The following is a 23,672-nucleotide window of genomic DNA, read 5'->3' on the forward strand; positions in this document are numbered from 1 at the left end:
CACGCATTTCTTCAGGTCATCTTGAAATTGTCTACAGTTTGTCTGGAAACCTTTTGCTGCCAGTTTAAAGACTGGATGTAATTTGTAATGTGCTGTAGATAAAGGCACATGGAAGTCTCTCATGATAACATGTTATAATTGTTGACAAAACTTTATGAATCCATTCTGTATTCAGACTACATCCTCATCATATCATCAGCTGTGGAAAAGTTTTCTGAGAGCAAAGTTTCACCTCTTTGAATATGGGAAAACAGCCTGGCTGTAACTGTCTTTACCTCCTGCAGGGGGCAGCACCTCCCCTGTACGTCATATGCACGGCTCAAACAACAACAGAAGAAGAAGAATAAGAAGAAGAAGAAGAAGAAGCACCAACAACGACAGGCTGATCGTTGCAGGAGTGTTTAGAGGTACCTGACACACTTTTAAATTGTTTTTGAACTTTATTATGATAAAGTGCAAACATGTATTTTATTCAGGCGCCAGTTTTACCAAAAGCCAAAACCAGGAAGTGGCCACAAGACGATACTTCCGCTAAAACTCACCATTCAAATTTTTATTTTGCATTAGTTTCGTTTCTGTATTAGCTAGCTAACGTCGAGCTGTTGGGTCATTGGATTGTTCCCTGTCAACATTCAAGCTCAGATAACTTAATGTAGAAAACACACACGACCTTTAGCTCAAATTGATTTCTTTAAGTGCAGAGTTGCGACTCTTTCATCCATCATATTGCCACTGAAGTGCTAATGGTAACGTTACCTGACTAAACTAACGTTAGTTAGCTAATTCGTTTTTTAGTTCAGGAACTGTTAACCGTTTTTGACTGAAATAAAAAAAAAACATATCTTCACATTTAGTGTAGTTAAATTAGTTGGATGTGTTTATGAGAAGGCAAGTCTTGCCTTGTTCTGATATTGGTAAACCATTATCAGAACATTTATCTGTATGGCAACGGACATCATGTCTCTGCGTGACTGAGGAATAAACAGCTGTCATACACAGAGTAACTCTTGGGCCTATGTAATCAAGTCCAGTTAGTATTCAATGCTAATGACTGTTCATAAGTCACATTTGTCTTGGTTGTGATAGTTAAATTCACACAGAGACTGTAATCATCCATGTTGACCAGTCTGGGTAAGACATCTACTCTGGATGATATGGTTTTAGGTGATTTATCCAGTTGTTGTCTGACAAAGCATCAGGCACTGTACAATAATAGCTTGTATGTGTGTGTATTTGTGTGGTTCATCTACAAGCATGCACACACACACACACACACACACACACAGGATACTTACACTTGAGGTGGTGAGAAAAGTTTAATGATAATGTGTGTGTGTTTACTCTTGCAGAATGCCTTTCCATTTCTGCCCTCAGTGTGGGACAAAGTTGAAGCCTGATTTCAAATTTTGTCCATCATGTGGGGAGAAGCTTCCCTGTCTTGTCGATGAATCTGGACCTGTGAGCTCGACAGCATCTCTAAGTCTCTATCCACCCAGAAGGGAGGAAACAGCAATATCATTAGTTAAATCAAGTCTTGCTTTAAGCACAAGCTACGAACCCACAGGAAGCACAGGTAAATATCTTGACAATATTTTATTTAGAGTTACTTAGTGCTAAATATAGACTTTAGACTTTGGAACCTTTGGAAATGTAAACTCTCTTGCTTGTAACACCTCAACTCCAGCTACACCTCGTCCTGCGCTGAAAAAGACCCGAAACTCCCTCCGTCTTGACAGGGAAGTTGAAATCAACATTAAAGATGCCACTTCACCCATGGTGCCCTACTCCACTAGTCCTGTCAAAGATGACAGGATCAAAGGTAATACAGTAAAATGGTCTGGAAGCAGCTGCTCTGCTTTGCTGTTCTGGAAGATAAGTTTTTATTTACGTTGCTGTAGTATAACCCATCAGTGCGACATGTAGATTTAACCTTCAGGAAACACTTACTGGTGGTACAGGTGCAAGTAGAATAACAGCTGATGGCTTTCTTTGTAACAAAAAGTCTATGATTTGTGTTAACAGATAATGGTGTTGGATTCGGTGGAACTCCACAGAAGCAGCCCACAGTCACTTTTAAACTCAACACAGGGAAAGAGCCAGCTCTAAAGTCTTCTCCTGTCCAGAAATCCCCTCGCACTGGTGAGCTGGAACACAATACAATCCTCATGAAAAATGCAGTGTCTCTCTCTTCTTTTCTGTCTTTTTTTTTCCTTCTCTAATTTATATTTATCGTGGCTGGATCCATATACAGTGAGGGGAAAGGCAAAACTCTCCAGCCCTGCCAAGCAGATAGAGGAGAGACAGAGGCTGACTGAGAAAACATGTGGGAAAGCAGAGGAGTCAAAGGTAGACAGCTCTCAAGTGGTCATCCCTTCCCCTCATTCTTCACCAAACTCCAAGTCCCCTTCAAAAGGTGAGAAAATGTTTCTGACTGCAACACCATCTTTCTCCTTTCTCCCTATGTTTTCTGTCTCTCTATGCTGACTGCTGTGAGAAAAAAAACACATGAATGCCATAAAAGGGCATCTTAAAATGAGCCCAAAATCAACTGTATCTGTGACATGAGGATGTCAAATTAAGTTCAGAGAGACAAACTGTACAGTTGTGCAACAGTTTTCTCTTGTGAGTGTAGAAAATAAATTTGTCTCTCGTCATACAAACAATGTAATTGGTTGTGTTTGTTTGCATGAACAGCGTTAGGAAAGGGCAGAGCCAAGAAGGCAAAGCATGCGCCCGCTGTGGAGCCGCTACAAGAGGGTGAAGAGGTGACTGACACGACAGGCAAGAAGTGGAAGCTGGGAACACTGCTCAGTCAGAGCACGTCAGAGCTCATCTATGAAGGTGAGACGGTGTACATGACATCAGAGGAAAGACTGGAAAGTGTACAAAGTACAATTAAACAGTCTGTTACTCTGGGAGAGATGAATTGCATATTAGTGTTGATAAAATCAGAGTTACATTCATTGTATATGTTCACAAATGTGGCCGTTAAAGCTGATTCTGATTCTAATGATAATATCATTTTTACTGTTAAATACCTTAAAGCGGATACAAAGCCAAAGATTAAAACACAACAGATTACAGCAAACCACAAATAAAGATATGTAAACTACTGGTGAACTTGTCATGTTTCATTTGTCATTTACAAAATAGCTGGTTTACCAAAACCTTAAAAAAAAACACGAAGGCAAATTGTTTTGTTTTAGTGGTATTTTTATGAAACTCTGTTTTTGTTTTCAGTATTTTGACTGAGTCATGAGTTAAATTGTATCCAACAGTCTCTTGTTTCCAGTTAAGTTCATTAAAGCAGCATCAGTCATACACAAAGAGACAGCTGACCTAGTTCAGTGGACAGAGCTGCAGTCGTCTCCAGCAGGATAACACAATTGACTCTTACAAAAAATAAAAACGAATGGAAGAACCTTCATTATCACAATTAAATGATATTGTCTCATCTTTTTTTCAGTTTTGCAAACAGCTTCGCGATCCAGTACCATGGAATCAAATCACATCCTCAAACTGGTAAGACACACTTCAACACTTAGAGTAGATTTTTTGTAGTAGTCTTCTGTGCACTCCGTCCAGAAAGTGATAAATTCACTGTGTGTGACTGAGGTGCCATAATATAAGAAATAATAGATTTCTCTGCTTATACATTCATCAACAAGTTGTTTTTATTTGTTCTCCATTCTCCGTAGACTTCCCTGAGTGGGATCAATAAAGTTTATCTTGCCTGTCTTCGTTTTAGGGAGCCAAAGATGGAAGAATCTTCAATGAGCAGAACTTTCTGCAGAGAGCTGCGAAACCTGCGTCTGGTGAGGATTTAGTGTGTTTCACCTCCAAAACAACACTTATTTTACTTCCAAATGTAATGTCCCTGATGAAAGAGTGATGGTTTTCTGTCTGCAGTCGTACCATGACTGTAATTGTTCTGATCATAACTTTATGGTCCTGTGTGTAGGATCTAGTGGCATCTAGCAGTGAGGTTGCAAAACAGAAACTTCTTCCATGTGCCAAGCGTGTAGGAGAACAAAGGTGGCCGACGCAAAAACGCTAATGGCTCTATCAACAGCCAGAGTTTATTTGTCTGGTCTACTGTAAAAACAATATGGTGGACTTGGATCTGCTCCGTATGTAGATATAAAAGGTTCACTACAAGTGAACAAAAACACAATTTTTATTTTTAGGTGATTGTACACGAATTAAAACACATTTATGAATATAATATGTAATGTCTACCAATATATGCCCCTAAATCCTCCACACTTAAAAAGAAGTACATTTTGTTAAAACAAAGGTAGTGGCAGTATTTTGTCACAGTCGACTGCTTCAGTGTTTATGTTGGCTGTTTAAACAGGTGATGAACAGAAACCAGTCAGAGGCAGAACAAGTAGACAGTGAGAAGTGTTCTGGCAGTTTGTCACATGATCTAATTTCACAATATCACATAAAAATATCTTTCATAATCCGTTCAGAGGAAAGCAGAAGTGGACAACATTGTATTCAACAGAAGTATTGACATGCACTCTGGGAGTAAATTAAAGGTGGAGTCAGCAGTTTTAGAGTTTTTTTAATCTTTAAACTCAGCACCCAAACAAATACACCCCTCCTATCAGTGTTCCTCTGTTTTACATTCATGGTCTTTTCCGTGTCTTGCGTACGACCACCAACACCTCCCATTGCTGATTGGCCGGAAAAGTTTTGTGAAGCTCAGTCCGAGCCACTTTAAATGTCTCATTTACAGAGGCAGGGCTGTGTGATTAGAATCGCTGACTGCACCTTTAAACTTATAATCCTTCTTAGATGCAACCCTGGTTTATCAGGAGTGTAACGTTACACATGTACCACATACGATAATTGAATCATATTGTGTCTTTCTAGTGGAAAAGTGGATCAAACAAAACAAGATGGATTTTCTCGGGATTCCGTCCTGTGTTGGCTTTGGTCTCCATGCAGAGTCCTACAGGTGTGAATATTTACATGGTATATCAAAGACATTAACATTAACTTTGGGTTCTTCTTTAAGGTTTTTTTTTTTTTTTTTTGGTAGGTTTCTGATTTTCCCCAACATGGGCCAGTCTCTTCAGTCCATCATGGAGGAAGAAAATGAGCTTCTGTCGGAGAAAGCTGTCCTTCAGCTCGCCTGTAGAATAGTGAGTGTAAACTCATAGATGTTTTTTCAGACAATATTTTTAATTTTAATCAGGATCCAGAACTCTTAAAGAGCTGCGATTCCCCCTCAGTTCATAAATGGCAACATTCCTTCTCCTTGCAGTTGGATGTGCTGCAGTATATCCATTCAAACGAGTATGTTCATGCTGATATTAATGCAGAACGCATTTACATCCAACCAGGACAGAAATCTCAGGTGAGCAATATTAATATTAATAAGTTCAGACTAATCTGTCGGTGTCCATGATTCAGATGTGTTTTACATTCACAGCTCTTTGCTTGTGTGTGTGTCTGTGTGGGTAGGTATACCTAGTAGGATACTGCCATGCCTTCAGGTACTGTCCTGGGGGACATGTAGAGTACCGTGAAGCCAGCAGAACACCACACGAGGGCACCGTGGAGTTCATCAGCCTGGACGCACATAAGGGAGCAGGTGAGTCACTCCTGTAGTTCACTGATTCCTTTTTCCCACTAACGTCAGCAAATCAGACGCCATTTCGCTCTATAAGCTCCCATAAACCAAACAGTACCACATTTATTTTTGTCTTTCCATGAGGAGCACCTGCACTCCTCCCACACTCCATCTGTCTGCACATACAGGCTTTACATAACAACACTGATCGGGTTTTTTTTATTGATTGTGACATCTTTAGTGTAAAAAGTGTGGATTGTCTTGTGGTGTTGATGTATCAGGGTAAAAGTAGGAGAGAGAACAGATGTTGTCATCACTCTGTGTGTTCTCCTCTCAGCTCCGTCTCGACGCAGTGACCTGCAGTCACTGGGTTACTGCATGCTGCGTTGGCACACGGGGACGCTGCCATGGTCTCCTCTCACTCAACCAGACCAGGTGGCCAAGGAGAAACAGAGGTGAGAAAAAGGTTATCATCAGTGGGATACTGAATCACCACAGAAAGAGTGAATTGTGTCGACATGCCTGCATGACATAAACCTGTATGATTAAAGCAGCTACAAAGAGTTTTTAACTCGTCATGAAACACTTTCAATTTATTACTGATGCCTCTGTATGACATGACATCTGGGTCTGATTCTTTGCGAAATCAGACAAAACACTTTATGGCACGCAGACAGGAAGAGCGTATGTTTATATTTTTTGGGCAAAGTTTTGCAGTGAGCAGTATGTTAGCCAGTTAAAAGGAAGCAGGAGGAGATTTTTCCTCGGAGAATTGAATTTTTAACGTTATATTTGAGGTTATTGGTGAGACTTGGGCAGAATCAGCAGAGATAAAAAGAGTACAGGTGGTCGGTCATTAAACAGATGGAGAGAATTGTGTGATTTTAAAGGATTCAGCACCGATCCTGAATTTGCCCTTTTCTTCAGAGACAGAAAAATGTCTCTATGAATTCCGTTGTGAGATGGGATTTTACATCAATAAATGAATTATGTTGGTGGCTAAAACAAACTTTACTCTGTTTCACCATCGTCATATTATAGATATTAATCTCCAGTGTGATCTTGTCTGATGCAGGGGGGCGGATAGATCATGATGCAGAAGGGTCGGCTCTAAGGGTGGTTGGGTTTGGGCAACAAAACTACTTGGTCAGGTTTAGGAAAACATTGGGATTGATGTTAGTCACGTCAGTCGACTTGTGATTAACAACTGACGTGTGACAAAACAACTAAACGCTGACTTTTAGTCTCACACAGGACATGAACACTGATCTCCTGGGTCGAAGTCTGTGCTTGTTGGGGCAGTCCACCCCCCCTCTTGCCCACCCTAAGTGAACGTTAATGCGCTTTATATTGCATATGTTGCATTGAACGTCTAGTAATGACGCAGATGGGTTAACATTGGAGCTGATTTAAAGCCCAGTGCGTCTCATCAGGTGCTAAAGGATGTCGTGCTGGTGATACTGCCCAGGTGGTGTATTTTGATGACCGGGGAATGAGACTAGGCTATAATCTTACACAGCCACAAATAGGTATGTTACATCATCGCTATGAAGATGTGATTAAAAAAATAAAAACAGTATTAAAAATAAGTTGCATCCTTCTTTTACCCGCCGCCAAAACAAACGCATGTGTAAGCCTGATCAAGATCTTTACGACAAGAGGCGGTGGTGCTCATGCAAACGCTTTTCTCCACAGGGGCTGCAAAAGTCAACACACAATGAAACCTTGTTGTGGTTGCTTTAAATCAGTAGTACAATACCAAGAAAATGCAAATTACTCAGTGAAGTTCTCATTGTAGATACATGGAGGACGTCCCTGCACTGTTGAGTCACTGCTTTGGGAAGAGGAGAGTCTCCAGTGAGTTAAAATGTTCGTTGCATAACACATTAACAAGTGTGTGATTATGAGCCCTCTGCTGATATAAGTCTGTGTGTGTAATGGTGCAGGTGCCTTTCAAACGTACCTGACTGAAGTGATGACTCTGCAGTACTCTGAGCAGCCGGACTACTCAGCGCTGAAGGCCAGACTCAGTGCTGCTCTACTGAAGCTCGGGGGATCACTGGAGCAGCCGCTTAGTTTTTAGGTGAGGACATGTGAAAGACGCCGTTAAGATATTGTTACTTTACATTTCACATTTACTGCTGCAGCTCCTCTCTTACATTAAATACTGACAGATTTTATTCAGTACACATATAGTTCAGGAAAGTGACAGGACTTTGGAAAGTGAGGGATAAATATGCTCCTGATCTCCAGTGAAAGTGACCTGAACCTAAACATCAGACTGGGTTTATTGTTAGTTACATTGAAACCTTGTGTTTTCTGTGTGATAATATTCAGATAATCTGTTTTTTTTTTCTAGAGAAATGGAACTAAAAGACAAAACTCTGGAAGATTTTTAACTTGTTTTTATCATTGCTGTGTTTTATGTGATGCTTTAATGCACTGAAAGCAAATGTCTTCACTATGTTCAAATGACACTCATGTTCCGTTAATGGATCTTGACGGGGAGCATTATTTTAACAATTTGTGGTGCTGTTGTAGTTTCTCACATTGACTGCACGGTGTTTTTAGTGGTACAAGGGTAACATTTCCTAAACACATACATACTTATTTGTAAGCATAGTTTATTTTCTTGGATAAAAAGCATTATTTCTTTTTTTTTAAATGCTGCCTTAGTGTCCTTTAACTGTCAGACAAAACACCCCATCATTAATTTATGCTCATAAGAATCAATCTTCAGTTTAAGAGGTGTATATAAATAAATCATTTTTGAGGAAATGGTTTTTGCACTCTTGTTGTTGTGATGTTTTCTGTGCTTAAGTCTTTACAGTCCTAATTACACAGGATGTCTGCAGGTCCTTAAAAAGACTTAAATTCAATTTTAATAAATTTTAGGCCTTAAAAGTCACTAAATTTTAATTTGTGCTAAAAACATTTTATCTAATTTTATCCCTTTTAATTTATCGTTGTGAAAATTAGTTCTTCTGATTCAAAGTCCACATTCTTTATGCTATGAATCTTTAAACATACCTTAACCTAATTCTGTCTTTTTATCGTATACCTGTCACCTGTTGCCAAAATGTAGATTAACCCAACTCACTATTACTTACCTTTATACGTACCTGTTGTGCTTGAATAGGAAAAAGATTTGTCCAAAAATCAGTCTTAAATTTAATTAAAAATTATCTCAAAAAAGCAAATTGAAGTGTCTGCCACCCTGATACAGGTCACAAATGCTGATTCATTCAATCCAACAAAAGCCGTGTTCATTTTAAAGAAACCTTTATAAAGTTTAAACATTTCTGAACATAAACATTTTAACATTTCAAGACATATACAATTCTTTATATGAAACAGTAAATATCTCTTATTGTGCACACTCTTAAAGTAATTCAGAAAATAAACACTGTTATCTTTTGCCTGATCTCTCCTGTCGTGGCATTTTAAAACCTTACATCTCTGTCACTTGAGGCACTTTCTGAATGACGAGGCTTTTGTAGAACAACATAAAGCATGACGCTGAGAGACTATAGCGCCCCCGTGAGGCGGCTTTTGTACACAGCTACAGACCCGATGGCTTCCTTGCACTGAAGCCTAGCTTACACACTTAAAAACTGATCAGTTGAGCTTTTTATACAGACATGCTGGCAGTGTGAGGCAGCTACACATGCAGGTTTAAATATAGTTTTACACTGCAGATTGTTTTCATGTCGGACCAAAATGAGCTTTGAGGAGACACTCGAGACTCCTTAAATGTTTGCTCAGTCCTAATAATACTAATGTTCCTGGTGTTGCGTGTAACTTCTGCACTCCATGTGTATTTCTGAGTAATTAACTGTCTCTAATGCCTAAAATGAAAAGATCCTGTTGGTTTTCAGGGTACATTCCTGGTTTGGGAATGACTTCATATCCACAGCACGTCGATGAAAATCTTCAGACAAACATCACATGCTCAGTCTTTCTCTCACGGACAGAGAAAAGAGCTCTGGGCTGTACACTGATTTAACACTGAAAAACATAACCTTGATAGTTTTTTTTATATATATATCCACAAATACTGGTAGTTTTGAGAACTCAGTTAGTGATTGTATGCTTCTCTGTAGACTGAAGAAATCCATCAACTCAAACTTATAAAACCATTTAAAAATTATTAGATTACTTAAAAAAAAATGCACTGTAATAAAGCCAAAACAAGGCCGCTTTTAGCTGTTCCTGAAATGTTTTGGACACTGAGTTTTCACATGACCGGAACAGTTTATGAGAGTGTAAACTAAGTGGTGACCCACTTAAACCCAGGCAACGTGATGGTGGAGTGTGTGTTGAAAGAATGAGGGAAGGGGGGCTTTCAGTCACGACTGAGGTGCGGAAACCTCGAGGTTTATCGTTCTTGGTCAGAACAAGGCAAATATGTGCACAAACTCTGCCGTTAATGGGAGAGCTTGTTTGTCTGAGCAGTAAGTGGAACATCCTCAAGGCCTCCGATGCCGCGGTGTACGAGGGGGATGGCATGAGTGGATGGCAGAGTGGGAGAAATGGTTTTAAGTACGGTGCCACTGGTCTCATTAGAAGACAGTAGTGGCCAAGTGGGTGGGAGTAGAGGGACGCTCCTCCTGAGCTTGTGATGTGTCCTCTCCTGAAAGATCAAAAACAGGGAAAATTAGCGTCAAATCTCCACGCCTGCAGTTCTGTGGTCACATGAATGAAAACTCCTCTCACCTTGTGGTTCGTCTCCCTTTTCCTCGCTGTGCTCCTCCTTCTCATCGGCCAGCTCCATCTGACACACATCCTGCCCGTCCTCCACGCTGGACTCCTTTTGAAAATATTTTTAATTTATATTAACACCAATTTAGGCAACATAATAAACCTTATTTAATCAGGTAAGTCCCACTGAGATTGAGATCTCATTTTCAAGACAGACCTGAGTACATAAATACTGACATAAATGTACAATATCAATTGTAGTAAATACAATAATACAAAATATTTTAAAAAACAATCCATCAATTAAAAGTAATACAACACAATAATAAGTCTATTAAAATAAGTTAAAAGTCAGTTAAAATCAGTCTGGAGCTTCGAGGTACAATGCAGTTTGTTCCAAGTGTACAGTGCAAAGAATCTAAAAGTCTGTCCCAAATCAGTGTTAGTTCTAGGAATCTGCAGCACTAACCAGTCCTGTGTGCGTTTGTTACGTGTTCCACCTCTCCAGCGAATCAGTGACATCAAATACAAGAGCAACTTTTGAAGAAGTCCTTTATAATTCAAAACAAGTGCTGGGGGCTGTACCACAGAGACAGTTCCCTCCTGAGCTGGCTCGACAAACCCTAAAGCCTCAGTCAGACATAACGGGTATCACGAAGGTGGTTATTGACTGTCTCTGTTAACCCAGGTTTTCTGCTTCAGACTCTGTGCGTGCTCACATAAAACAAGTCAAGTGACGTGTCCAGTGCATCATCTGACACTTAAAATTGACTGATGGCATGCAGCCCACTTTTGCCCTTGAAGAATATTGAAAGGTATCACAGTAAAAAGCAACACTGTTGCTTCAATTGAGGCGAGAGGGGAGTGCTTGTGTAGTGGGGGCTGGAGCCTATCCCAGCTGACACTGGGCGAGAGGCAGGGTACACCCTGGACAGGTCACCAGACTATCACAGGGCCGACACATAGAGACAGCCAATTTAGAGTCATCGATTAAGCTGCATGTCTTTGGACTGTGCGAGAACCTGGAGAAAACCCACGCTGACACGGGGAGAACATGCAAACTCCATACAGAAGGTCTCCTCCTACCCTGGGTTTGAAACCAGGAACCCTCTTGCTGTGAGGCAACAATGCTAACCACTGCACCACCGTGCGGCCAATAGACTAATTAACTGTCTATCAGTGTCCTATCAGCTGTAATATACCAGCAGTGTAAAACAGACTTCAGCACGATGATTCAAGGGCTTTAGACAGACAAGACCGTTTTGAGACAGGACAGTTGTCGTTTAGGTCATTTATGGAAAGGTAGAACATTAGCCGACTTCCATACTTCAGGAGAATACACACACTCACATAACTGCTGCCTTAAAAAAACAACAACAACAAAAAAACAATCGGATACTTTGATTACCTGAGATTCAGAGAATCTATCTTCATCTGAGTTTCTGAAACCTTCCGGGGCCTCCATAAGGATCTGGAGACCGTCTGCCTCCTCATCATCACTGCAGAGTGTCACAAAAAGTAGAGCAACAGTTACATACATGGTGCGTCAGATGTAAACACTTAAGCTAAAACCTCTTACCATCCATCCATACATACATGCAGAACATACATACATAGGTATACTGGGTTAAATATTTACTCCGAAGACTCCATGTTTATAAGGAAACATTCAGATGATTTGAACATCATTTTGATATGTTTGGAAGTTTTGCAATCACATTTTTGTTGTCCCTGATAAACAAATGATTGAGGTTAAGTTGGTCATTCAGGTTTAAAGCTACAGCTGGTAACTTTTATGAAAATAACCTAAATGCTGAAACTGCTTCTATATTCTGAAAGAAGTACATGAGACGGTCTGTGAGAAAATCCATGCCCTCATCACGTCCTACTGCTTCTAATGGCATTTGCTAGAATCTACCGTGGCACACCAAATACAACCAATCAGAGCTCAATCATGTCAATCACTGCTTGTGAACTGCCATCAAACTGTCGAACTAGGCAGCACTGATCAAATATGAATCAAGATTATATTGGAGCACTGCCTATTTCTTACCTTAAATGTTTTCAGAAACGTATTTTAGTGTACTGTTTAGTTGTAACATGAGAGTTTTTCCAGCTAATGGGCAGTGCTTGGTACTGTTTAACTGTTTTCAAATTGGCCCCCTGGTCACAAATTTTCTCATTTTACAGCCAAACAGTACACTAAAATATGTTCCCGAGAACATTTGAGGCGAGAAACAGGCAGTGCAGTTACAAAATCTTGATTTATATTTGATTAGCACTGCCTACTTAGAGTGTGACCGCAGTTCACGGGCAGTAATTGACAGCTGCATTTGAGTCTCCTTGCCTTGCATTGGTTGTATTCGTATGAGAAGTGCTACAAGGCAATAGAGTGGGCAGAGGAGTATGATTTTTTTTCCCCAAAGATTATCTGTCTCATTTCACCAAATATGACAGCAGTTATTTTTTATAAGTTACCAACTAAAGCTTTAAGTCGTGTAGGAAACCATGAGACTTGTTTATGTGATCTATTGCAGCGTCAACATCATGTCATTCAGATCGTTAATACGAACAGCCAAGCTATGTTATCTCCCAGAGACCACGAAGCCTCCATCACTAGTAGTCACATCTAAATAAAAATACATTTTAGCACTAATATAGTTGACTCTGCTAATTTTGAAAGAGCTGGTATGGTTTCATTTGTCAACGACTCACTACAATAAGGCTTTTCAGTGGTGTGACTGCAGCGTGGAGTGCGCAGTAATGTGTGAAAATGACCAAATCAGAATAATGGGAGGTTTTCCTGTTTGTACAGAAAGTTTTGTTAAGTTAATCCGTCATGTGAGTGGAAATAACAAAACATTTGTTCATATGAAGCACAAAAGGCACTGACGACCATTCAAAGCTCAACAATGACCAGTAATACTGACCTTCCTCCAGAGTAAAAGTTCTCTTCATCCTTTTCTTCTTCCTCCACCTTCTCCTCCTCCACTTTCTCTTCCACCACTTTCTCCTCCGCCACTTTCTCTTCCACCACTTTCTCCTCCGCCACTTTATCCTCCGCCACTGTCTCTTCCGCCACTGTCTCTTCCGCCACTGTCTCTTCCTCCTCTTTGTTTTGGTTCTCTTCATGTTGCCCATCATCATCCTCCTCCTTCTTCTTTACTTCGTCTTCCTGTTGTTCCTGTTGTTCCCCTTCCTCCTCATCTTCCTCAAGGTCAGAGCAGTTGAGAAAGTCAAAACTTTCAAGTGCTGTCTCGACCTCCAAAGTGAAACTAGAAGAAGTGGGAAAAGGGGCCTGTGTAGAAGACAAATGCAGGTGTTTAAATATGAACTTCAACATATTAGACTTTACAAAGACAGAGAAGTGAGTGAAGCTCACCGTCAGAGCGTCCTGCGGTTGTTTTGACTCCTGGATGGACTGAAGTGGTTGACTGTGTTTCTCTGTGGCTTCTACCTGGTGTCCCTCTGCTGCTTCAGTGGTGCTGTCCTCTGTTTCTACTTCAGTCTGTCCAGCCTGTACTGACGAGTCCTCAGACGCTTCCTCTTTTACCTCCTCCGCTGAAATACACACCTGTGGGACGCCACTTTCAGATATGTCCTGTGTCTCTGTCAGCGACACAGGAGGCACAGAGGAAACGTCGGGGCATGAGCAGCTCAGGTCTCCTGAGGTTTCGGAGAGCTCGGCTGATTTGACAGACGCTCTGTCAGTCACAGTACAGTCTGGTGTATGAGAGCAGGAAGTCTGCAGATGGCCGTTGGGCACGGCGTCCGACTGAGAGAAAACCTCCCCGGCTTCTGTCTCATCCTCCTCCTGGTTGGATGAGAGCGATGGCGTCGATGCGCTGGACTTGTGCTGCGAGAGCGACAGCTGATTGGTGAGAGTGGTTTGCAGCATGTTGGAGGCCGTCAGCCTCTGAGCATGGTGAGCCAAGGCCGGACTGGAGGAGTCGTCGGAGGACTCGGAGGAGTTGGACCACACGGTCCCGTTCTCCATTTCTCCTTGACGCTTCAGCAGAGACTAGATGGGGAACAAGACACAGAGAGACAACAGGTGAGACACAGAGAACGAGACTATATTATCACTGTTACGTCTACAGGCAGACAGATTACAGGTTCTGTGTACATGTGGGTCATCAAATCAAAAAAATAATAAGCACATGATAAATACAACTGAGAAATAGGGCGATTATTTTCAGTGGTCAGTAATCTGTTGATTATTTTCTCGAATTAATTAATCAGTTGTTTGGTATGTTAGAAAACGCTGAAAATATGTTGCTCAGCCAAAGATGATGTCCTCAAGTGTAGTTTGTCCACAACTCATAGATATTCAGTTTACTGTCATTTACTTATGAACACTGCAGTTATTTTGTTTTAATTCACATGTACTGTACATATTCTTTGATAGTATTTTTTTCATAATTTTAAGTTCACTTTATTCTATATTTATATTTCCTAATTTTTGCAACACTTGCTCTTATTTTTTATTTTATTTTCCTTAATTATGTTTATGTTATGCACCAATACACCAAAGCAATTTCACTGTATGTGAGAACCTACTGGGCAGCAATGCTGTGTTCACCTGTATTTGGGGAGACGGTAGACACAAAATGGACAACACCTCTGGACGGCACCAGAAAAACAATCAGTCTGACTGGCAGAACAGTAAAACTAAACATGCATGACGACATGTTGCAATGATGATGTTGAATTGTTTAAAAAAAAAATCAATCAATCAAATATGTTAAAAAAAATTAAAAAGTATTCTATTAATGTCCAGTAATTGACCAGATTGCTCATAGTTTCGCCTTGTGTACAAGAGCTTTGTAACATCCAGTTGTGAATTCCATTGTGGAGGACTGCAAAAAGTTAAAATATTTTAACTTCAGTGGCAATGACGTCTACCATTACCGTTGCTGGCATTCTCTGCTGACTGTTACTAATGTTACCAACCTGCTTTCATCCACTAAAATGGTACCTGGTTTGCCATCTACTGTTTCCCTGATTCCATGTGAGCGCAGCATAAACCGGAGTCTGATTCTGAATTTTAAGGAAGCATAAAGACACCAGCAAATATTCACATGCGAGAAGCTCGAATCAGACATTTTTTTACTTTTCATTTCCTACAGAATGACTAAAACAGATTAACAGATTATCAGATTAACTGGTGATTAATTTAATGGTTGACTACTAGTCGACTGATTGTTGCAGCTCTGCTGACAAACCGAGGGGAAACCAAGGCTAAAAATATGGGTGGAACTAAAGTTAAATGATACGGTGTCACGTGGGGCCAAATAAGACCAGGGGGATATGAAACTTTTTTTTCCCTCCAAAAGGGGAAAGAGAAAAATAAGTCAGTATTTTTATTTTTTATCATTTCTCAACAAACAATCATTGGCTACTTGAAGCTTTGCACGGACGGATTTAGCTGTTTCTTGCCTCATAATATAAACAGACTTTTTTATTTTATTAATTATTTTAGCTTCTGTACAAATTACAATTAGTAGGCAATGTTAATTTATCCCTTTGGGTAACTTGTGATTATTTGTAATATTTTACACACTGAATGATTATCAGTTTTTGTTGTTTTCTTGTCATTTTCTTGATTTATATATTTAAATAATAAAATAATAAATTAAATTAAATGATTAAAATAAATAAAATAAGAAACATAATAATAATAATTTAAAAAAAGTGTTTCAAATCTTAAAAAGTACCATATATACAGTATTATCTAAACTAGGAAAGAAATGTGTAAAGGTTGTTGTTTTAGAATCAACAATCAAAAATAAAATAAACAGGTTGCAGCTGACAAAATGCCTCTGATCGTGTTCTTTTAGTTTAGAATCAAATTAAAGTGATCAGGTTTTTCTATTGTTCTACTGTTATCTCTCTACTGTTTGGTCACTACAACCAAACTACATCTATGACTACGTCCGAACACACCGACTGTACAGAGGTGAATCTGGGTGTTGTACGGCTGACTTCACAACGTAAGGACGCCGTCCTGTCCGCCATGACATCGTGGAGCGCCTCCACCAGCGAGCGGCTCTGTCTGGGCCCGACTCGAGGCACGCTCTTCAGCGAGGTGAGGAAGAGGAGGGACATATTGGAGCTCTACTCAACCACTATTAAACAGCTACAAGGACCACAGCTCCGCTCATACATGCTGCTGCTGCTGTCACACGTCCCGCTACTGCTATCATTCATCCTCCTCGCATTAGGCACCGCACTCCCACAACCACATGTCCTAACACACAGTACTCTGTTAATATCCTCACACACATCAGTGCTACCGCTACACACAAAGCAGTTCGGGAGCAGCTGAAATAGAACAAGCCAATGAAATGACAGTAATAGCAGCCATCAGTAAAATAAATTAGCAGTGTGTGTATGTGTAGTAATGACAAAGAGTTTACAAACCCTTAATACAGATTATAAACTAGTGGTGTAACAGAGCAGGTGTGATGGATTGTTGTTAAGTGACTCACATAAAACACCTGCTCCCGCATAGAGGGCGTGTCAGGAGGGCTCTGATTGGACAGCAGCCGTTTGGAAACTGTACTGGTGGACGATGTCTGGTCATCCTTATCAAATGGACTGAAAAACAGCAGGACAAAGAGTGAGAAACAGAGCCAAACACTCTTAAATAAACATGTGAAAAGTGTAAAATAACAAAAACAAAAGAGGCCACGAGAGGTTAAAGTACCTCCAGGTGACCTCCAAGTTCAGCTTCACTGTCCCAAGGTCGTTGATATCCACAGCAAGCGTCTGGGGAAGCGGGCAGAACAGGTCGAGCATTTCACAGGACACGCTGCCCACCACTACATGATTAGCCAGGCTTTTCAGCTCTGTCACCTTGACAACCAAAACAAGCAGAGAGAGGTGAGGACAGGCAGACACCATGGGAACTTAAAGGTCCAGTGTGTAGGCTTTAGAGGGATATATTGGCAGAAATGGAATATAATATAATTAGTATGTTTTCTCCAGTGTATAATCTCCTGAAAATAATCACTCGTTACCTTAGAACGAGCCATTTATATCTACAGAGGGAGCAGGTCCTTGTCTACGGGGATCACCATGGTTAGTTTTTAATTTTTGGAGAGGAAGAGACCTCCATGGATAATTCGATTCCCAGTAAAAACCTCCTAAACGAAGACTACTGAAGGAAATCTAAGCTGGAGAAGTTTTAGCTGGTTGCAATCTGCAATCCTCACCGCTAGATGCCACTAAATCCCCTTATATCCCTCTAAATGTTATACACTGTTCCTTTAACAAAGTTGACAATTAGCTGAAGCTGGTATTTTTGTGAGAATGCATGTAATAAGTTCAAGCAGTGGTTCCCAGCTGGTCCAGCCTCAGGGCCCAGATTTCTCCTTAGTCATTAGTTCAAGGTCCAGACAATTTAATACAGTCAGCATCATACTTGCATTTGGTCATGTCTTCAAACTACTTTGCTGTCTCTGTGAAGTAGCTGGAATTCACCATACTTAAATATAAAGTGTGTTTGGTTGTTTGTTTTTTTTAAATTTGACACGTTTGCGAGTCACTTGCGGTCCATACAGAATGGACCCGAGACCCACTTTTGGACCACGACCCACCAGTTGGGGACCACTGAGTTAAAGGATCAGGCTGCTGATAAAATATATTGTGCTGCAGCTTATATTGACTCAGTCCCACACACAACATCACTGCGGCTCAATAAACAAACAACTATATATTAATGTACAGCTGAAATCATGTGGACTGTTTACTGCCGTTTAAATTATGATTGCTGAAAACATCCCAACTGTTTTAGGTAAATGTTTAGCCTTTTTAATAATGATGTGTGACCTGTTTAAAGCTTGACGTCTTGAGTAGGAACCAGTGGGCACAGACAGGTTAGGAAAGTAACACATACTTGGCTTTTGATCTTTTCATGGGATTTGTTTACCATAAGTAACACTGGCTTTGGCCTTTAAAAGCTGATTTCATTACCTTGATTGACAGCAGCTCTGTGACAAGTGGCAGAAAGATGTACTCTTCACTGTCCCATATCTGCTTGTTGCTGACTTCCACGCGGCCTCGTAGCCTCCAGCGTTGCCGCCCATACCGCATTAGGACCTGATGGGGCCAAAAACAGCGGATGTGATTCATCGGGCGCACAGACTCCGTCACAATCTGTGTCTACGTGCTTGTGTTTGTGTTTCTTACCTCGTACTGATCACCAGCACAGAGCCGTGCGAAGCCAGCGAGGCCTGAAACATCCAAAATGGACAAGAAAAATGAGAACTGGGCTAATGCAGATCAGAGGAAATAGGAAGTGGTAAAAAAAAAATGACTCACCCTTCATCTTGACATGAAATTCTCCCATCTGGCTTTCTAATTCACTCTCAAGTGAGCACATGTGCTGCAGAGACAGATGGAGGGAAGGATGTGAATAATGTAGCAGAGATTTGTTAGAACATTTACAGTACACAGTCTGATATCTATTTTCAACAGAAGTAAAATCCAGCCCAGAGAGCCTGGTGTACATGCTGAAACATTCAAACACACTGACCTCAGGTCGGTCACATACCTCTGTGCACTCTTTGTAGCCCTTGTTGGCTTCACTCAGGCTCTCTCTGGCCTCCTTGCTGCCAGTGGCGGAGTTAAATGCCGCCACCATCTTACTTGCTCCATCACGCAGTCGCCGCTGTATACAATACGCATCGTACAGCTCCTCAACCTGGAAGAGCAGATATAACACAGGTTTCAACAAATGGATGTGATGTTAGAGTCTCACCTGAGGAGAATATGAAAGTGAAAATGATTATGCAGTTATTTTTATTTCATGGCTTGCAGGGTTGCAGCAGTACATCAGTTTCACTGTACACTGTGGTGTGAAAACAGGAGGTTCACATGCCATGTAAATATATTTATTTACAGTACTGAAAAAAAAAAAAAAACCGAGCTGAGAATCTCACCTTTATTTTATTTTACCTCCCATTTAAGAAAATGGCCTCAAGTTTGACTTAAAATAAAGAACATGTTCAACCAAAAAAACCTTTCTGTTGTCATTTCTTTAAGGGTCATTGTAACTGATAATAATGATAATAATACACTGTGATATTTTCTTAGATAGCTATTCTACTGTGAAAATCTTCTACCGTTGCGACCCTCGTAACTACAATTTTTATGTACTAAACATTAGCATTCGTTTGGAGTCCTGTTTGTGCTCATCTAACATGTTTAAGTCCAATATTGTCCCTCCTATTAGCTTTGATTTGGTCTCCACCAACTCCTGAGAGAAATATCTGACAGGTGATAATTCTCTGTGGTTTTCTCACTATGAATAACACATTTTCACATTACACAAGGTGCTTTGATCTAGTGTTTTAATTCAAATTTTGCTTAGTGCAACTTTAAAAAAAAATCAGCTCTTCACATAAATACACACCTTACTGAGATGGAATTCCAGACGACGCATAAACCTCTCTATGGCTTTCACTTGCTGCAAAAATAAAAAAAAGTGAAACTTGACAAACTCATTCAGAAAGTCTCTTCCACGTTCTACAGTTTCAATGTGCTGCACTCATGTCTGTATACAACAGGTGTGAATGAAACTCACCTTATCTAACTCATACAGAGACCCCTGCAAAGAAAACAACAAGATTAAAACATTTAGCATCACAATGTCAAATTCACATCCTGACTGAGTACCGGAGACGACAGCATCCGGCCTGGTGCTGAATGATTGTCTGTACTGGTATGACTGGTTTGACTACATGGGCTCTCACCAGGCGACCGTTCCTCTTGTTCTCTCTGGTCTGCTGACCCAGACTGTCCAGCTCCAGCTGGTGGACCTGCAGGTACGACCTGACAACAAAAACCCCATCCCTGTTACGTCTTCGTTCTCAGACTCAAAAGCAGCTGTATCTTTCAGTGATTCCTCCACCTGGCAGCCATCCACTGGAATCAATGCAAACAGAGCCTGAAATGTGTTTACTCACTGTAAGCCTCTGCGTAAGGCAGCGTACACTTCATCCAGCCGCTCAGGCTGCGGGGTTTTAGTAGGTGGCAGTTTGGTGGAGCCTGTGAACATCCTGCTTCCTTACAAGGCACGTTTCTCTTGGATCAAACAGTGCTGAGGGAGGGAGGGGAACATGGGCTCGTTTCTGATAAGGCCTTTGTGATTATTTCAGTTAAAACACATTAAAATGGGAAAAACCGGCTGGACAGAGAGGGAGACAGGAAGAGGTCTGCTCACCTGCTGAGTAGAGAGAGATTGTCACTACTGTAGCATGCTTGGAGAGTTGAGTGTAGCACTGTGGCTTTAACAAACCGAAGGACATGTCCTGTAATTACACAAAAAGGAGACATTAGAGACAAAAAAGTCCCTCGTCAATTCATACCTTGCTGTACCTGACAGGATTTTTGCTCCTACTCTGTGATTATCAAGGATTCTGATAATTACAGAGGTCACTAGAGGAAAAAATGGTGGGGCAAAAACAGGAGGACAGAAACCACTCTTTCACTTCCCCGGTTTGGCCACATTGTTTTGCTGAAAGTCAGAGACGGAGAACGACATGCATGCAGCAACCGCTGTGGCCACCACTGACTGACAACAGCAAGGAGTACAGTCTGCTTTTGCTTCTCTTCCCCTTCCTTCCCTACTTCTCCACCCCCCTCCACATCCAACACCAGAGCACAGGAAGTCTCATGGCTGACTCTACACAGGAAATTCTACACAGAAGTTTGGCCTGAGAATATAAAAACCATCCCTCCGCTGTGTGCCAGGGTGTAAAAATTGACCCTTTTTCTTCTCCAAGATAAGCCATTAAACGTGCAGATTAGTGTGACGCCACGGTCGGGGGAAACCATAGCAAGAGAGGGTCGTGCATGAGCTAATCTAGTCACAAAAGAGATTACAGACTTAAACTAAAGTAAAGCTGTCAAGCAGGAGCCAAACCCATATTAACACATGGTATCTGAGAATGAGCCAGCAGCACAGGACAGCGCTCCTGGTGACATCTGCTCTCCATTGTCTTACACTACACTCAAAACCAGCAGAGAAATGCGTCTATTACGGGATCAAATGTTCCACCTGTTGGAAAAACAAATAGATTATAGTTTAATATGATCAGAGCCTTGTTAGGGGACAACACTGCTGATGTGAGAATAAGCTGTTTGCACCCTGCTGTCTTTCTGTGTTCTCCTACCACACAGCGAGGACGTGGGCTCGGGGTACACCAGGCCGGGGGTCCAGTTAAACTGCTAATCTTAGCTGCACTGGGAGGATTAACTGGGGTTGGTCAGGGGTTAGAACAAAGGTGTTATACCAGAGAACACCCCACCACCAACCACCTTCTGCCAAACATGCCACAGAACATGTGCACGACGGGGATCTGCCCCCTGACGTGTGCACAGCTATGAAAGTGCAAAGTCATCATGATGAAACACACATCTTACACACTCCCACCCACCCATAAATAGCTCAGTATTATTGATAATTGTGAGTGCCGATCGGTCAGTTTCCTCTCTGTCAGATGTGCTTTTATCCCCGGCCTTACATTAGAGATCATTAACTGGATTAATGCTCTCCTCGGAGCAGAGTGAACAAAGAGGACACTGTTTTCAATCACCTCACAAGACTGGAGTTTTGTTTAAAAAAAGCCTTTGGTGCACTGGCTGCATTCACACGCACATGCAGCCCTGTTCGGCTAGTAGCTGGGGCCTACAACAATCTCACAATCATGTTTATTCATCGGCTATTTTGACACATTCATTAATCATTCATGTAAAGTGAACGGGGCTGTGACTACTTTTATTACAAGCTGGTTGTTTTGTCATTCAACTTATTGTTAAGTCACAAAATAGTAAAAAATATCCATCTCATTGGCTGATTAGACAAGAGAAAGATATTCCACATATAATTGTGTAAGGATAAAAGCAGCAAATCATTTCATCTTAGTGAATCCTTGGCATTCCTCTCTGGTAAATGGCCAAACCATTAGTCAATTATCAAAACTTAAATTTATCAGAATTAATTTTCTGATAAATAAATGTGTCATCACAATGTGCCACAGCCAAACTGCTGTCTGACCAAATGCCAAAAACCCAGTGTTCAATATGTTATAATACAAAATGGGGAAAAGACAGTCATGTGTGTGACGTTTAGATGTTAGTCATGTTCATTACTGGAAGTGATAAATGTGCTCTTGATCAGATGATTCACTAATCGACTAATCACTGGGTTCAGGGAGCATTAGAGCCGATATAAACAACTACGTAAGCTCGCAGCCCTCAGACCGGCGTCCATCCACACTTTGTGGGTCTGTTTGAGGAGGAAGAGGAGGAGGATGAGGGGTAATGGTGTTACAATAAAATGCAACCACCTCTTCTCCAGATTACTGGATTAGCCTAACCGGGCGGCAGCAGGCCACTGAGTCGGATCAACACGCTCACACATCACGGCTCTTAACTTGGAGGAAAAACAGTAAAAGATGGAGCTCAGATACCAAATTTAAAGGAAACGCTGTCGTGCCAGATTTTGTATTCCGCACATATCCCACCCCAGCCCCCGGAGCTCATCACAGGCCACAAAAAAGTCCACTCCCGACCACACCAGGACCCCCAACACCCTGTTCCCTGAGAGTGTCCGTCCACCAACTCACAATAAACACCGAAAAGAGCAGGGAAAGCGGGGACAAGGCCAATCACAGCCAGCTGGCGGATATAATGTCGATAACATCACAGGAAAGCAACTTCACGTCGGACGGACTCATGCCCATGTAGAGAAAAATTTAACAGGCTTCTTGTTGTGACCTTGCCGATAAAAGCAGCGGGTCCTCCTACCTCTGTTTTAACGTCCGACAACCCGGAGAATATGACAGCAGTCTCATTTCCAACGCGATGCTCCACACAGTTTGCAGAGGTTTACAGTTATTCTGGGCGCTGTCCCTCTCCTTGATTTCGCAGTTTTTTGTGTCCACAGTCAAGTTAGCAGCCGTTACTGGAAACGACTTCCGGTGACAAGTTTTCACTATAAAAGCTCCCCACGTGAACAGAAATTTGCAACTGATTTGAAAGCACATAATGCGCAAAAATGAACGGTGTTACGTATTTTAATGTATATTTTAATGCGCGCGCGTGCACACACACACACACACACACACACATATATATGTATATTTGCACCAACAGGACAATGTGTCATGCCATGCTGCAAAAACTGCTCAGAAATGGCCCAAGGAACGTGACAATGAGCTTAAGGCCTTGACCTGGCCTCCAAATTCCCCAGATCCAAATCTGATCGAGCATCCTTGGGACATGCTGGTATGTTTTCTCGCAACCCACAGGACTCACAGGATCTGCCATGAAGCTCCTAGTGCCAGACACCACGGGGCACCCCAGACTTCCTGTGTCT

General features: G+C 41.3%; 2 protein-coding genes across 3 annotated transcripts; one reads left to right on the forward strand and one right to left on the reverse strand.

Moving 5' to 3' along the window:
* The first annotated feature begins 333 nt into the window (after nt 1-333).
* vrk3 (VRK serine/threonine kinase 3) lies at nt 334-8,379 on the forward strand. 2 transcript variants are annotated; one of them, XM_050044040.1, is made up of 16 exons: nt 334-407; nt 1,350-1,573; nt 1,685-1,819; nt 2,023-2,139; nt 2,252-2,413; nt 2,695-2,841; nt 3,467-3,522; nt 3,749-3,815; nt 4,882-4,966; nt 5,051-5,153; nt 5,276-5,368; nt 5,476-5,605; nt 5,922-6,039; nt 7,383-7,441; nt 7,531-7,667; nt 7,944-8,379. In XM_050044040.1, the coding sequence occupies exons 2-15, from the start codon at nt 1,351-1,353 to the stop codon at nt 7,665-7,667; spliced, it is 1,632 nt and encodes a 543-aa protein (XP_049899997.1). In that variant the 5' UTR covers nt 334-407; nt 1,350; the 3' UTR covers nt 7,944-8,379. The 2 variants fall into 2 exon arrangements, with proteins under 2 accessions (XP_049899997.1, XP_049899989.1); XM_050044032.1 differs by lacking the exon at nt 7,944-8,379 and having other exon boundaries at nt 7,531-7,939.
* Nucleotides 8,380-8,853: 474 nt separating this feature from the next.
* On the reverse strand, nt 8,854-23,242 carry LOC126389974 (rho family-interacting cell polarization regulator 1-like). The gene is made up of 17 exons (XM_050044019.1): nt 23,102-23,242; nt 20,514-20,601; nt 20,257-20,390; nt 20,044-20,122; nt 19,875-19,898; nt 19,704-19,757; nt 18,843-18,992; nt 18,611-18,674; nt 18,479-18,522; nt 18,263-18,388; nt 16,995-17,143; nt 16,777-16,885; nt 13,668-14,306; nt 13,216-13,583; nt 11,694-11,784; nt 10,301-10,394; nt 8,854-10,217 (listed from the first exon to the last, which is right to left on the reverse strand). Exons 3-17 carry the CDS (start codon nt 20,346-20,348, stop codon nt 10,147-10,149), a joined length of 2,154 nt encoding a protein of 717 aa, XP_049899976.1. The 5' UTR covers nt 20,349-20,390; nt 20,514-20,601; nt 23,102-23,242; the 3' UTR covers nt 8,854-10,146.
* Nucleotides 23,243-23,672: the final 430 nt, after the last annotated feature.

This window comes from Epinephelus moara, chromosome 1 (genome assembly GCF_006386435.1).
Source record: "Epinephelus moara isolate mb chromosome 1, YSFRI_EMoa_1.0, whole genome shotgun sequence".
NCBI lineage: Eukaryota > Metazoa > Chordata > Actinopteri > Perciformes > Serranidae > Epinephelus > Epinephelus moara.